General features: G+C 38.5%; 1 protein-coding gene across 3 annotated transcripts; it reads right to left on the reverse strand.

The window, feature by feature from the left end:
- Positions 1-4737: 4737 nt before the first annotated feature.
- On the reverse strand, positions 4738-15934 carry ldlrap1a (low density lipoprotein receptor adaptor protein 1a). 3 transcript variants are annotated; one of them, XM_079484855.1, is made up of 10 exons: positions 15722-15904; positions 10794-10936; positions 9350-9462; positions 8744-8858; positions 8493-8565; positions 8034-8126; positions 7724-7830; positions 7570-7604; positions 6506-6537; positions 4942-5978 (listed from the first exon to the last, which is right to left on the reverse strand). In XM_079484855.1, the coding sequence occupies exons 1-10, from the start codon at positions 15804-15806 to the stop codon at positions 5932-5934; spliced, it is 843 nt and encodes a 280-aa protein (XP_079340981.1). In that variant the 5' UTR covers positions 15807-15904; the 3' UTR covers positions 4942-5931. The 3 variants fall into 3 exon arrangements, with proteins under 3 accessions (XP_079340979.1, XP_079340981.1, XP_079340980.1); XM_079484853.1 differs by lacking the exon at positions 6506-6537 and having other exon boundaries at positions 4738-5978; positions 15722-15934; XM_079484854.1 differs by lacking the exon at positions 4942-5978 and having other exon boundaries at positions 6279-6537; positions 15722-15928.
- Positions 15935-16276: the final 342 nt, after the last annotated feature.

Consider the following 16276-nt stretch of genomic DNA (forward strand, 5'->3'; position numbering starts at 1 on the left):
AATGAAAGCCAGCAGTCGACCCTTGTTATACAACGTCACGCAATCAGGCTCTAGATTTTCCATTTCAAAATGAGTAAATGTATTCCTCTCCCAAAACCCAAGCTTATCCTATCCTATTCTTAAACTCTAAAAAGAACTCTCAGAAGGAAGAGAGCAAAACGTCTGGATTTAAACCGGGCAGCTCATTTGCTACTTATTGAAGAACATAATTCTCCTCTTAGTGACACTCAGAAAAGCAGTTTACGAGAGAGAGATTTAGAAAATGTGTAATCACATTTTTCGCTCTCTTATGTTATCGGTTAGAGGAGCCGGACAGGTTTCTGATGCTTGTATTATGATGTAGACTACACGAGGCGTGCAGCAACTCGAATAGCTCAACTTAATTGGAGAAACGAGCTTGTAATTTTAATAATCAAAGCTATTTAACAACCATGAAGCCAAGGCATGGTTTTATGTTTGGAAGAGCTTGATATTTCCTCCCATTGTGAAGAAGAAAAACTGAATATTATAACTTTATTATATCGTAATATACAGATTTATAGGTCAACAGATGTCATTTCTGCACCGCCAGTGGCATCAAATGGAAATGCAACGTATTCAAACAGGGTTTGCCATTGTTCGACTTGGAATGCTTAAAAAATTTAGCAATGTTTTTAAGGTGCCACATCACTGAGTTGACTAACAATAATTTTCACTTAGATAGGAGAAAATATTTAGAAAATAATAAATCAACACGTTACCTTTAAAGCTGCAATCCATAACTCTTGTCTCTATGTCGCCATCTCTGTTTGAAAGAACATTTCTGGTTTTATTTCATACTTATTGTTACATGAGCTCAAGCCAACTTAATGAAAACACTACAGCTCAAATTATAAAGTAAAATGATTAAATTACAACATTAAATTGGAGAAATGTGAGGAGAAAGTTTAGATTTTATGTACTTGCTCAATAACTTTTTACCCCAAAAAGCTTTAAAGTGATAGTTCAACCAAAACTACAATTCTGTCATCATTTACTCACCCTGTCTAAATTGTGTTCTGCTAAACACAAAGAATGTTGGTAACACTACAGTTCTGGAGCACTAGTTAATGACTACAAAAGCTAGGAAAAAAACTACGATAGTAGTCAGTGGTGCCCGGAGCCACAACTGTTTGGTTTCCCACATATTTCACAAAATATATTATTTTGTGCTCAACATTCATGCAGGTTTGAAAGAGTGTGTTGACAGATGTTAATGACAGAATTTTCATTTTGTTTGAATTATCACTTTAAGTATATTTTGGAAGTATTCTAGATGTGCCTCCTTTGAAAAATGACGGAGTAAAACTATAGAAAGCGTTTCAAGTTAGAGAAGAATGTATTCAAAGTACACATTTCTAAAACTGTGAAAAAATGTACAAATGTAATCCCTGTTTAAAAAAAGAAGAATATGCCCCATATGACTGTTTCAAACAGCGCACCATTGAGCGCTGCTGTAAGAGGAACAGACAAGTCTTGGAAACAAGTGAATACAGTCTGTGTATGCTTATGTTAAGCTTTTGTGAAACAATGTGTATTGGCAGTCTGTGTGAAATACAAATCATGCTCAAATGTCATCCACTACTCAATTGGCAGCATATAGATATATATGATAATAAAGAGACCAGGTTAAGATTATGATACATTAAGTGTGTTTCAAATAAGCATTTCTTGTACATAGTTCTGTGTCGTGGCAACTTTCCATTAAAGCAGTCTGGTGGTCTACTGAAGGCAAAGCAAAGAGAATCTGCCTTAAATGAACCCAAACCAGAGAGAAGAAGTGCAGTAGACTGGACAGCTGGAGTAAGACTGATGCATATCTAACGTGACAATAACATTTGTTCCATATATTTACTATAGCGCATGGATTTCAAAACAGAAGGAATGTTTTATGTAATCCATTGAGTCTATGTTATCTGTTGTTCTTGAACAATGCTTAAATGAGGGCTAGCATGTTTCTGCTATTCTACACAGAATTATACAGTTTATATGGGCATAAATAGATACATGTCTAATTATGTACAACCACACAAAATAAAGGACCATGTATTTTCAAACAAGTCTTTGGGTCTTTCTTGATTTGGTTAATCATTTGTTATATAAAAAGTTGTCATGAAACTCTTGATGGAAAGGTCTAACTCGATATGACTGCATAACCTTTACCACATGGCACATCTGATCGGCTCTTTCTGTATCTGCAGCCAATGAGCTTGCTGCTCAAAATTTTAATCTCGGCTAGTGCTTGCCATAGCAGTGCAGCACTCTTCAGAAACCCTCCTCCTTCCCCAGCTCCACCTGTACGCTATGCTATACGTGGGTTATTCATATATGTAATATGTGCAGCATAAGTATTCCTTACATGCTCACATCAGCATGACTCGATACTATTCCACCAAGACCAAACACATTAATATTGTCACGTACACTTCTATGCCAAACCTTCCAAGCGTTCTCATGACAGAAATATATTTCTATAATAAAAACCTGCATAGGGAATTTTATGACGCTTCTCTATTTCAAATGTAGTATTGTTGTAAGCTACTCTTGTATTTTATATGTTAAGCCACTATTGTTGAAATGTTATGTATTTGTAGTTCAGAAAATGGACCCATGAATTATAGTTTATGGTACAGTGGCACCAAAAAGCATTTGGATACTTAATGGATGTACAAGCATTAAATTTCAACCTTCAAACCCATCTCTCTGAATAGTTGACAGACAAATGAAAAGGAAAAAAAACTACACTAACCCTCTCTCCTTCTCTCAACAGGTAGTTTTTGTTGAAACTAGTAACTTTGTATTAGCACTGATTGTACTTTTGCTGATGCATGACATATCGCTTATTTCTCCCCGAACTGTTTGTAAGTGGGTTTGGATAAAAGCGTCTGCTAAATGACTAAATGGAAAAGTGTCACCATGTGACTGTTTTCCAAAGGTTGAAGATGGGTTATCATAATCTACAAAGTACACAGATTGACATGTAAACTTATATAATGTGTGGCCTTACATACTGTAGAAATCAATAGAAGTATGCTGTTTGTCTCTTAATACGTCAAGATATTTTCCAGAGGAGTCTTTGAGTTGTAGGAAATGAAACTTTAAGTATCAGACAACTGCTGACACAATCATCCAAATGTCGGCCTACTAAAAACATCCAAGCACATGTACTTTAAAGCACCTAGAAGATTCAAAGCTGCAATCTTTCAAAAGATCTCACAAATATCAAAGATTGTATAACATGTGACTACCTGGAGAAACAAAATATATCACAAACAACAATGCTTGAGTCCAACCAGTAAATTAATGTTAGAACAGAGTTCCTAAGATGAAAACATAAAATACAACGCAACGGCTTGTGCTTCTCAACCATCTCTCTTGGGATCAAACCCATCAATCTCTCTCCCTACGGTGCGTTGAGTGTAAGCGAAATCCCATCAACCTGTCACTGACAATGACCATGTGAATACAGATACTCGTGCATCACAGATTTCAACCCATCAGGTTTCATCTGTATTTGCTGGCTAGCTGCATGCAAACTGTACGCTTCATATGTTCTGGACAAGAGACCTTAATAAAAAACACCCACCGCGCTCACATATAGATCAAAGCCAAAGAGAGAGATGTGCATTTTCACTTGAAATGAGCATTTCACACAATTTGAAGCAGCATTATAGAAGTGCAAATAATGAATGCAAATCAAATTCGAGAGGGAACGTCCTCAGGCAAGAAGAAAACTGTGTGTGTGTGTGTGGAGAGAGGAGCAAGAAGTAACCCAGCTTTTGTGAAACACTATGCCTCTCACACATTTTCAAACACGTGCTTTTGGTAGAGTCTGCGAAAGTGAATTCGTATGTGTGCGTCAAGGGATCCCTGGAGGACTTTGCATCACACCCTACATCCCCCACACACACCTGACTTTACACATGTATGCACACTCATGCTATATTAGATATGATGATTCTCCTGCTATTTACAGTAATGCCAGTTACAGTGCTACACTTCACCCCAACACAAACCTTTTGAGATCACTGGATTTAAAGCAAGAGATTAAATGGCCTTTTTAACAATCTATTCATACTGTACGTTCACTGTAAAAAACTGTTATTTAAGATTTTTTTATGTTTTTTCATGTTGTATTTGCTTTCCAATTATAGAAAGACGACAAATTTACAAAAAAAACACTTCATTTTAAACTTTTAAAACTTTTTTTGTAAAATAAAAACATGTTATTTTACAGAATTTTTCTACCATTTTTTTACAGGACTTTTTTTCACTATAATTCAAAAGTATCGCTTAACCTTTACACACAGTGTAAGTGGATTTGGGGGCTACTTTAACAAGCCTAGATCACCTGTATTATTTAAGATTCTTAAGACTCATTTTGGTCTGATAAAACAAACATTATGTCCCTCTTTCGAAACAAATTGATTTTGAATTTTTTAACAATATGTTTTACATGAAGAGGTCAATTCATTAAAGGATTCCTTCAGTTAAAGGAAAATTACAACCAAAAATTCAACCATTAATATTTTTTTCCTGCAGAACACAAAGTATATTTTGAAGAATGTTGATAACCAAACAACACTGGCCTTCATTGACTTCCAGGTGTTGTATCAAGACCACTGGGACTTTACTTTAAATATCTTCTTTTGTTTTCCACAGAAGAAAGAGTCATAGACACTTGTTTTAAATCTGTGGTTCTCAAACGTATGTGTTGAAATACAGTGTTCACACTGGACACGGCACGACACGTCACACGGCTGGTTTTAATGGGATTGTCGTGTCGCACCACATCAAGTGTAGACAAATATTTAAAATGATAATGAGTTCTAGTGCGTTCGATTGTAGTCCGGTGTAGACATGGTGTTAGATCCCCACTATGTACAGTGCATCGCTTTGCAGTCCACCAAATAAAAACTCATCCTAAATGTAAAATTTTAATTAACCATAAAAGATTATGTTATACAATGCTGGAACAAAATACTTGTTTACACCAACTTTTGGTTGATGGTCTTATTTTTGTATGTTTGATTGAATACAATGTATATACATTTCAAATAACAAAAGCTGTGGCCCCCCATGGATCCATCTTGGGAACCCCCAGTTTGAGAACCACTGTTTTAATTGACATGAGAGTGAAGTGATGTCGGCACCTCAGATGTAACAGCAATGTGTCATACCTTTGGTTCCCAAAAGACACAAGGAAGCATATCTCCCTTTTTTCCCCAATGTGTTACCTGTGATTACGGATACCCACGTATGTCTAACGCAATACATGTGTGATATAGCAAAACTACAGACGTGAGCGTATCAGGTCACCTTTGCACCCCTGTGTTAAGCATTTTTGCTATAATATACAGAGCAAAAGGCAAACGCATTCTCAAAATGCACACACACACACAATTTTACATGAAGAAGAGCTAAACAAAATAATGAATGAGGAAATGCTGCCCTCTCCTGGTACACATATATACATTTAAGTAATAGTACATATACAAAAATGGCAAAATGAGATGATACATGCTCACATTTTGACACTTTTATTCAACTTACATATAGAAATATGACATGACTTTCGTAGGGGTTGATATCAATCATATAATTCTGATTTAAAAAATACAGATGTAAATACTCAAAAAGTACCTCATAAAGACATCAGCTGTACTGTCTAGTTAAAGCTTTTTTTATCTACTATTGCTTTGGTGTGATAGATGTTGGACCAAAAGATTGGTGACCAGTTTGTAGTCCTCTCCACTCAATGCGCTTTGTTCCACAGCAGACTTCTGTGTGAGGTTTGTCTCTTACTTCCTCCCCACAAACCCATCTTTGCTCAATGGCTGAAGAGCTCATCAGGATTCTGTGTGTTTCCATTGGTCTTGTCATAACCGGCATCAGAGTCCCAATCTTTTGAGGTCACCCCAATGTCCAGGACCTGGGGGTTAGTACGAGACTCAGCGAGTCTACACGGGAGGAAGACAGAAGGACGTAAACTGAAAAACTGAAACGCAACGAAGTACAAACACTTTTAACATTGATTAAGATATGGGGCAGCTCCATGCAAATGTCAACCTAACCATGGGAAAATGTATGTTCACCAAGAGAAGTAAAAGCGCTGATTTCCCAAAGGAGGAAGAGTCACTTTCGTAATTCATAAAAAGCCATGTTTATGGTTATTAGCTGTATTTTTATAAGATTAGAAGTCATGCGAAATCTATTTTATTCTATTAAAATGATCATGAATACCTAACAAGTGCTGAAAACAGTGGGATGAAAAACTAAATTGAAACGAAACTAAAATTGACAAAACGTGCAAGGATGACGGACTCACAAAACTATGATTGAAAAACTACAACTGTTCAAAGTTTCATCACTGTGCTAGACAACAGCGGATGGGAAGGAGGTTATATACACATGTAGACTTGATAGACACTATGGTAAACACGATAACAGTTTGGGTTGGATTGGTGCAGGACCTGCAAAGGTTTACCTGGAGAGTATTCATAACTATCCAAACTGCAGCTATAGGAACAAAAAGCAGGTATAAAAATCAACAGCTTTTGGACTTCAGGATGTTTATCTTGAGGAGAGGATTTTATGGACAAAACTATAATGATAAGTCGAGAATTCAGAAGATCTGAGTAGGTTAAGGAATAGTTCACCTAAATATACAATTTCTGTTATTCAAATATTCCAAGACGTGTGAATATCTACATACAGTATATCTGCAACTCTCAGATCTTCTGTGTTCTCCAGGTCTCCTTTTGTGCTCACATAAAGAAAAATCATGTACACGAAAATAAAACTGTCATTTTGGGGTGCATTTAACCAGAATGATATTCTTCATGCAATAACACTGTTCATATGGGGACATATATATGTAAAGTTTGAAAAGAAAGATACCGCCTCTGTAAAGCCTGAACTGACAAAAAGCCTGACAAAGACAACAAAGTAATTTAGCCTGCAAAATATAAACATGTATTTCCACTGTGGCCTTTTGTGCACACATATAAACAGGCTGACAGTCTCCATTTCTCATTCCTTCCATCATGAGTCTCAGTCGCAGCAGAAAACTGGAAGTTTGCTGAAAACATTTCCAAGCATTCCATGTTGAGCTCCCTTGTGAATTTGCTTAAATGAAACTGAAAGCGTTCGTACTTGAATATTCAAGTCAGGTTTGTCTTTAGTACACCATCAGAAATAAGACCAACTTTGCTTTTCCAGGGTGCTACTGCCAAACCACTGTTTATGAAAGCTTTACCTTGATTATAATCTGTCCCATGAGACCTTTACAAATGTCTTTGCCGAATTGCTTTTGCTTTATCAAACGGGCCTAGAAGTTAAGCTGTGCAAACTGAAAGAAATCAAATAATCCTGACCATCTTTTTTTAAAGCTCCATTTAAGATCAGTTTAATGTGTGTGATTTTATCATCAGCATGAATTTACATCTCAAACATTAGATCTTACCGCCGTTGCCGAAAAAGACTTTAAGGAGATTCAGATGAGACAAAAGCTTGGGAAATGAAATGAGAATGGCTTTGGGAGCCTCATACCTTGAAAAAGCCTCCTCCAGAGCATCATCCATCTCCTGGTAAAAAAGAAACGGAAAGGTAGTCGCTCAACATTGTTTTCAAATACATTGCAAATGCCAGTAGTTTCTCTGCAATTCATATGCAAGTCACAGAAACGCCCTTGAGAAGACCTTACCCATCGTGTGTTGTGCTCGTTATTGTTGGATTCGATGTGGTTGTCAACATTTTCGCCAACAGCACTTGTGTTATCATCAAATTCCAACAGGTTCCCTGTGGCTACAGCTAAACGAAAAAACAATGAAGGAATGAGAATTTTGTTACTATTCACTCTTTACGTGGTACAATGAAGGTGAATGGGTACTGCCAAGATTAAAAAAGCTTTGGGTGAAATGTCCCGAGTCTAAATTATATAACTAGGTGCTTCACGCTGATTTATAAGGTAGAAACACAGAGAGTTTAATCATGTGTATAACTGTGTTTTGTACCTGAATGTGTTTCATTCAGACCGGTTGATCTCTCCGAGTGAGAGCTGTCGGACATCTCTCCTGTTGAATCCCATTTTAAACCCTGTTTCCTCTCTGTACAATCAACAATACATTTATATCACATAATAAAAAAAAATGCTGATCATTTTAGTATTTTTAGTTTTACTTTGCAGTCACATCACACAACTGTAGAAACGTTGTATGCCAAGTACAAGATATACAGGAAATGTTTGGAAAAAGATGCATTAAACAGCTTCCGTTCAACACATCATCTTTTCTATAACAAGCAAAGACACCCAAAAAAGGATCACAAGAGTACGAATGTCGTCTTAATTAGAAGAGCATACTTTTTAGAAATATAAAATGAGAAATTATTTAGTTTTTGCGGCCATGTTTTAGATGGTTATATATAACCTTGACACTGTTTTGTTTAAGGGTCTTTGTTGAGACTCTCTATACCTTCTTTTGCAACTTCCCAGAATTCAAAGGCCGCTCTGAAGGCCTGAGCGACTGTGAGCGTCACTGCCTGAGCCTATGACAACAAAAAAACAAGACAAGAATTTTGAAGTTCTGAACCACAGGAGAAGCATAAACAGTATAATGCGAAGAGCTGTTTTTCAGAAAAACAATGCATTTTCTCTTCTTCGCGCTTTGCTTGCCCTGACTCCATTTGGTGATAAAACATTTATAAAGAAAATCACCACACTCACCACTTTCCTCTTGGCACAGAGGAACGCTTGACACTCCAGCGTCTCATTCTGTTGGTTTTGTACGATGAAAGCAAACACTTTGTTGTGCGTCTTGTCAGCCGTACAGTATGATATCCTGAGGTAAAGGGTCACAAAACAGACCATTAGTTTTGTTTTGAGTAAAGAAAGATATGATATTGATGCTCTGCAGAGAAGATAAGGAACAGAAAGAAACTATCTGCGGTGGAACATCGCGGTCCTGTTTCCTGTTATAATGATACAGAACAGACGGCTACAGTTTTATTTAAACAAATAAAGATTTTGGAAAGAAGTGTGTGGACAGGACGGCCGACTAAAGGACATCTTACTGTGAACATGAGATTTATGACGGGTTACTGCTGGTCTTCTGCCGTACGCTGGATTTCACAGTTTGGTGTGAGAAACATGAAGGTAAACCTAGTGAAACACTGGCGGGTGGGATAAATTATTGCTGCTGTGGAAGTGTCTGCTGTTCAGAAGCTTTTCCTTTGAAAATATAATGAGACTGTGTGGTACAGCGAGTGAATATTTAATAGGAAGTAGAAAAGAAGAGAAGTCAATGTGCTGAGGTTCTGTCTGTGGAGTTACCTGTATATGGAAATGTTCTCGATGATCTGATTAGACACACTGTCACACAAGATGATTCCCTGAGGAGACACTTTCAGGGCCACTTTAGGCAGTTTCTTCCCTCCAGCTTTGGCCTGCCAATAAACACAACGGACGAGAAGATTCGTTTTTTACATTCTCAGAGAAAGTGTTTAGATACAGTCTATTGTGCGATTGAAACTTGAGTTCATATAGCCTATATCTAGAGCCCTGTGATGCGGAATCCTGCTATTAAAATCTGTTATCTGAGTGAATGTGTTGCACAGTTTAACGCTCATGGATTTGTTTGTGTCTCACTGTATGAGGACATAAACACATGTGCATCACGTCCAGAGTTGCCCTGAGAGTTTATTTCAGGTGCATTTAACTGTTTTCAAGGTTTGACTACTTACACTAAATTGTGGGAGCGTCTTCACAAGGACGCGTCAAAATAAAACACAGGCTACCTAAACGCTCTAATGAAAAAATACTGTTCTATAGTATTTTATATAGCAAATTATGGTATTCTTGTCATAAATTGATCAACTGTTGTAATAGATGTACACTTTCATATGTACTATAGTAAGATTCAAACTATATTATCTAGGAATTGTAGTGTAGTTTACTATAGGCCTTGTAAATACTATAGTATATGCTACTACAGTATTTTTATGTGGACAAACATATATAATGTCCTTTGTTGCTAAACAGTCTAGTTTTATGAAACCTTGCTTCTCATATGTAATACCTGTTTTATAAAAGCAATAAGCCCCACGAAGCAGTGGGTTACAGTGCATTTGATAACAGCTAAGGGGGTTGTGGCACAACGCAAAGCAAGGTTTCATAAAACTAGACTTGTGTTTATTCAGATCGTGGATCGAGATTCTTTGTTATGAACATCGTGATATGCTTTTTTGGGAAGATCGCCCAGCCCTAGTTGCTATGCAGTTGTTAGGATGTGTTGAGTGGGTTTAGCATGTCTCTATGGGATCGCTGTTCTAAGTGGACTGTAGCATGCTGCTAGGATCAGGATGCTCAGAGTAGGTTTGGCATGTTGCTATTGAGTTGCTAGGATGTTCTAATTTATGACTGGGTTTACAGTGTTTCTATGGGGTTGTTAGTACATTCGAACTTCTGAGGATGTTTAGCATGCTCCTATAGAGTTGCTAGGACATTCTCAGGGGATTTAACATGTTTCTATACAGTACTAGTATGTTTAGAGAGTGTTTTAGCATGTTATTATGCAGTTGCTAGGCATTTAGAGTGGGGAGTGGGAATTCTAGAATGAACACCAAAACCAAGTAAATCTCTCTTATATTCGGGTTCCCATATGCATTCATCTCAACACATATTTTTAAGGACTCTGGACATTTCAAATATCTATCCGTGTTTGTAGTACAGTGCCTATGAAATCCAAGAATATGCTGATTGATTGACACACACACACCGTAGCAACGATCCTCTTGACAGCAGCTGCTGAGAGCTCCTCGCCTTTGGGCTGGTCCACCAGAGTCATTCCCAGATGCCGGAGGTTAAAGGTCATTCCCTCCAGAAGAGTCTCCCTGGTATCGGTCCAGTTCTCAGGAAGCTCTGCAGAAAAAAAAGACAAAGAGAACAGAGTGAAACGTTTGTGAGAAAGCTGAACCGATCAAACACATTTGGACATGCAGATTAAACCAAGCCAAGACAGACACTCAGTAAACAACTATGGTTTAAAGGACACACAGGAGACTTTCGCTAAGCAGCTCTGGAGCGCTTATGAAATATTAAAAGAAAAACACACTGCTCGAGTAAATATTTGCTGAATTCAACCTTTTCTCTAGAGACCCACATCCATCAGACTAAAAACATTTCCAAAATATTTCAACTATCCATTAACCACATTTCCACTTGAAGAACTCGCATATGAAAGACATAAATGGAGCAACCACACAAAACTCAAACACTAACTGCTAAGTGAAGGCAGCGTCCGGTAGAAAGTCAATAAAGATGCATGACCAGGCGTGAATGCCATGAAATTCACACGCAAGTACACAACAATTGCTTTAAATATGGATCAAACTTCCCAAAAAATGCCACATGATTGTCACCTGACTGCCTTTGTTACATTTTAAACATGTAAACACTCAAGTGACTCTCAACATTCGGATTTAGAGTCTTAAAGAAAGAGTTCACCCTAGAATGACATTTTTGCCCTAATTTACCCTCATGTCTTCCGGTCATCTGGTAAACACATTTCCTGGCTTTGTAATGCAAGTGAAAAGAGACCCAGTACCCCATGTCCAGGGTTAGTACATGTCTCACGGATATATAATTTTGTGTCATAAAGCATGTACTAACCCTTGGCAGGTATGCCTGGAGTCGTGCGTGTTACTTTTATGATGGATAAATGTGCTTTTTGGAGCTTCATTAAATGGGTTTACCAAGCTGGGAAGACCCAGGATATTAGGCCTATTCCATATAACTCTGCTAGTGATTCTCCAAAAGAAGATATACACCAGGGATTACTTGGGTGAGTAAAATGCACGCTCATGTTACTTTTTTGGGTGAACTGTTCCTTTAAAGGAACATGACAGCAAGAGTAGTGCTTCTGTAATGAAGCATTTCATATAGACAAAAGCAAAGCTGCATCAGTGCTGGGTCAGAAACCCATAATTTAATATGACTTTATTACAGAAAATGACAGACCAAAACAGATTGTTTCTATAGTATATGTTGATCAAAGTCTAATAAACAAGTTGTAACTACCCACAGTGATTTAAGGACACAACCTTTCTTTAAAATCCCCCTCCCACAGCTCCAGAAATAAAACATATCATGCTGAAATGAATGACGATGCCCTAACAACCTCACACAAGGCCAGGAGCGATTCTCAGACATACAGAATGGAAGACGGGCATAATAATACATATCCCATCATTTCTCAAACCATTCTGATTACAGACACACCCACAGGCTCTTAATCACAGGGGGGGACGCCACTTTGTCTTAACAACGTCCCTTGAGAACCATTTAAGGGTGGGGTGACCCAAGCTCGGCATTTAGAAAGGCCAGATATGATTATACTGCAAACTGAGATAAGCCTTCATTTTAAACAATACTGCGATGATCTCTAGGAGTTCACAGTCATGCTATTTCAACCTCAGGTTAAAGAGGTCATTTGACGTGGCTAAAACAAATATTATTGTTTGCTTTAGATGTAATACAATGTGTATACACGATTTAAGGTTTAAAAACGCTGTATTTTCCACATACCGGGCATGTTTGTATCTCCTCTTTGCTCCGCCTCTCTGAAACACAGTGATATTTTACAAAGCTCATCGCTCGGAAAAGCGAGGTGTGCTATGATTGGCCAGTTCACTAGTGCATATTGATTGATCTAATACTGAACGGAAATGTAACGCCTCTTATAAACAAACAACCATATACATCATACAGAGTTTGTGTGAGATAGAAACAAGCTTGCATTACAGCAGGGAATGGCAACATAATAAATACCACAAGTGCTTCGGCCCTTCTTGATCAACCAGTGTTACGCCAAAGACAATAAACCCCATTATAAACACGACATCTGTTGCCTCTAGTTGGAACAGAATTACATATTATTAGGATTTATGTTGTCTTTTTTCCACGTTGCGTGCTTGTCTGCATTTGTAGATCCCACTCAGCGTACGTTAGTCCGTAACAAAGTCTTACAATGAAACTATAATTACATGCTGCGAATCTTGATTTCTCCCAGATTCGCGAAGCAATCATCCGTGAAATGCGCTGCACACACTTGAATATTCGGACTGTACTTTTCTGGAACAGTATTGTACATAAAATGTAATAGTTTGTTTTTAGTTTCCTGGTCCTTTGGATGGGCAAACAAAGAGGCTTTCATTTCGCAACGAAACACACATCGTCTCCGCGACATGGCTGTGACCGCGACGGTACATTGAGATTTTCCACCTTTGGGCTGTCTTATTCAAATTGTGTTATGAACTGACGTGGATTTGCCGGAGTGTGGTTACAGGAGGCGTTTCAGGCAGGTCTGGGTGAGCATTTGCTTCTAGATAAAATACATGTTTTGTTCGGACACTTACATTTTTGCTATTTTACGTGTTTAATACATGCATGGGCAACTTATAACAGACCAAAGACAAAGAAAAACCATTTACGGCGAATCACCCCTTTAATAAAGCGTGAATGCCAACTTGTCTATTTTGTCCAAGTGAAATTTCTGGAAAAATAAATAATGCTTTCCAAAAACAGGAAATAATTTCTGTGTATCAAGACAAATACAAACAATAGGAGATATGCATAGGGAGGAGAAGTATTTTATTATGAACTACTAGATAAATTGAGCATGGGAGTCAATCTCACAAAAACACCCGATCGATTGTGACAATTAGTTACATTTTCCCCTCAATTTTCCCTTCTCATTACCATAATGCGCCCAGTCATTGTTTTGCAAATCCTATTATTCTGAATGTTTGTTTATTTACATTTGCATTAATGAAAAGGTACCACGGATGCCAACTAGTGCACACAACACGGTGCCTCATGTCATGCGACATGAGAGTTATCGAATGCTTTTCCCAAATGGACTGCCTGGAAAAGTCTCAACAGCTGCTGGCAGATGTCTCTCTCACTTGCTTCCCTCTTTAGTATGTGCAGGGTACAGACACACCAAAGATCCAGAGGCACAGGCGATAAATCTCACCGCTATAAAACACCATAAAAACTCTACCGGAATCTCTCTTGATTACAATGCAGCCATGTCTGCAAGCTGTGCACTTTCTCTTTTTGGGAACATAACTTTGGAGCAGCCGGAAGGGCATTTCTCGCATTGATGAGAAATAAGAGATGAACGACGAGAGAAAAATGGAAGGCGACTGTGAACTGTAACAAGATGAATTGGTTTCAAACACAAAGCACCATGAAACAAAGATATTACAAGAAAGAAATGAAAAAATGAAAAATCTATCATTTATTGTATTTATGTTGTGCAAATGCTGCATGACTTCTTTACACAACAACCATTTTTAAAGAAGGACATTTTCCATAACGACAGGAGCTGTGAGCCTCAATATTACAAAATCCCATACCATACTATAAGAGGTCTGGATTATTGTGTGCTATTGCTATATTAAGCCATAAACATGCTTTGTGCAAGAAAGCATTCCTTTAGAAAAGGGGGGTGTAATAATGAGCAAGGCATAGCCTATATAAAAACAAATCTTAGTTTAGGTACCGCACAAAAAGGGAGAAATGTGAAGTGTTGGTCCAAAGCCTGTATTCGCAAGCCAACGTGGGTCAGCATATCAACTAAAGAATGTTAAACACTAACAAATGCGTCTTATTCTCCATCACTCACCCGTGGAGAGGTGCTTGCTAATCCTGGAAACTTTTTCTGAACAAATTCAGAGCCTGTTGACTGAACTAAGAACTTGACCATAACCTTGAACTGCGAGACTTCAGGGTCAAGAGGATAAGCAGCTCTCAGCCACAGAACAGAGCCGTTTTTGTGGAGTCAAGCGATGGGGAACAAAATGCACACCATGAACCTAATCCTAGTCAAAGTCTCCCACAATGCACTTTGCTTTACTACATTCTTCTCGGGGTGACCCAGACCGCCCCCCGTCACCGGCTTACGGGGCTTTGCCCCATTTCAACTTTGAAGAACCTTTATCGAAACAAACGGGCCTCAGACAGAATGTCCTGGATGCTGCGAGCAACAAGTGCCTACTTGTAGACTAGTCCAGGACGGATGCCAAGCAGGAAACCGATTTCTGATCCAGACGGAATAAAGAGGCACATGTTAAATGTGGGCTTTCGCATCGCACTTGTTTCACAGAAATGTTAGGCGAGTCAATTCTCATTCAATGTGAAACATGCAGATAGTTGGCACGGTGCTTTTTAAACCATAGTAAGCCGTCAACCTTTTGGGGGAATCATGCCTAAAACTGCTCCCTAGGTAGGGAGCCCGGTAGGATTTTAAGACACGACCAAACAGCATTTAACACGAAAATGTAGCGAGCTCCTATTTTCTAAGATGAACAGCTTTTTGGGGCATTTTCTTTAAAAATAAACACCCTTTTAAAAATAAGCCATACATAGATTATATACCGTTCAATAAAAAAACATTGCAGTGAATAGTATTTTCCATCCAAAATAATGTTTTCTTTACAATCGACTACAATTTTAACTAACGTCACTATGGATACGTAGTTGTAGTAACGTTAGATACGTTTGTATTTGGCTGTAAAGAAAACACGGCATAGACAAACACACTTGCTTACATTTAACATAATTGACGAGAAATGGCAAGTGACAGACAACACACGAGTCAAGCGTCCTTCACAAGTCACAATGTTTGATCAAAATACTCACTTTTGTGTTTGCCTGAACTCCGGGACTGCTTGCTAAGACCGGGGCTGCGAATAAAAGCCATTCTGGCTGACTTCAGTACATTCATGGCGAGGTTTCTCCTCAGAGAAGCGTCTTCAAGCGCTGCTGCTGCTGCTGCTGCTGGCCATGGACTGCGTCTTCGGCTCGCAACTTTGTTGTTGCTGTGACGCCACATCATACTTGAGTCACCAAGCCGTCTGGGCGGGGCGTTCATCTGTCAATCAACGTGAGTGTATCGTATAGGGTTCAAGCGGCGCGGCGCGGCGCAGACCGATCGACGTATGACATCAAATCCCGCGAGGGTGATTCGAAAGTACGGATTTTAAGTTAGTCTCGCGGTATTGTGATGCACAGCCTGACCAGTGGAAGACGTTGCCGCCGCCGGACTTCTCACGATCACAGGGAACATAAATATCACTTACCAATGGTCAACGGTCAACGACTGTTTTATTGTGCTTTACGAATACACTTAACTAAGGAGGAGATTGCATTTGGTGCTTTTCCATTACAATGCTGGGATTGGGTGTTGATGTCAGA

The sequence above is a fragment of the Barbatula barbatula genome (genome assembly GCF_947034865.1).
Source record: "Barbatula barbatula genome assembly, chromosome: 21".
Classification (NCBI taxonomy): Eukaryota; Metazoa; Chordata; class Actinopteri; order Cypriniformes; family Nemacheilidae; genus Barbatula; species Barbatula barbatula.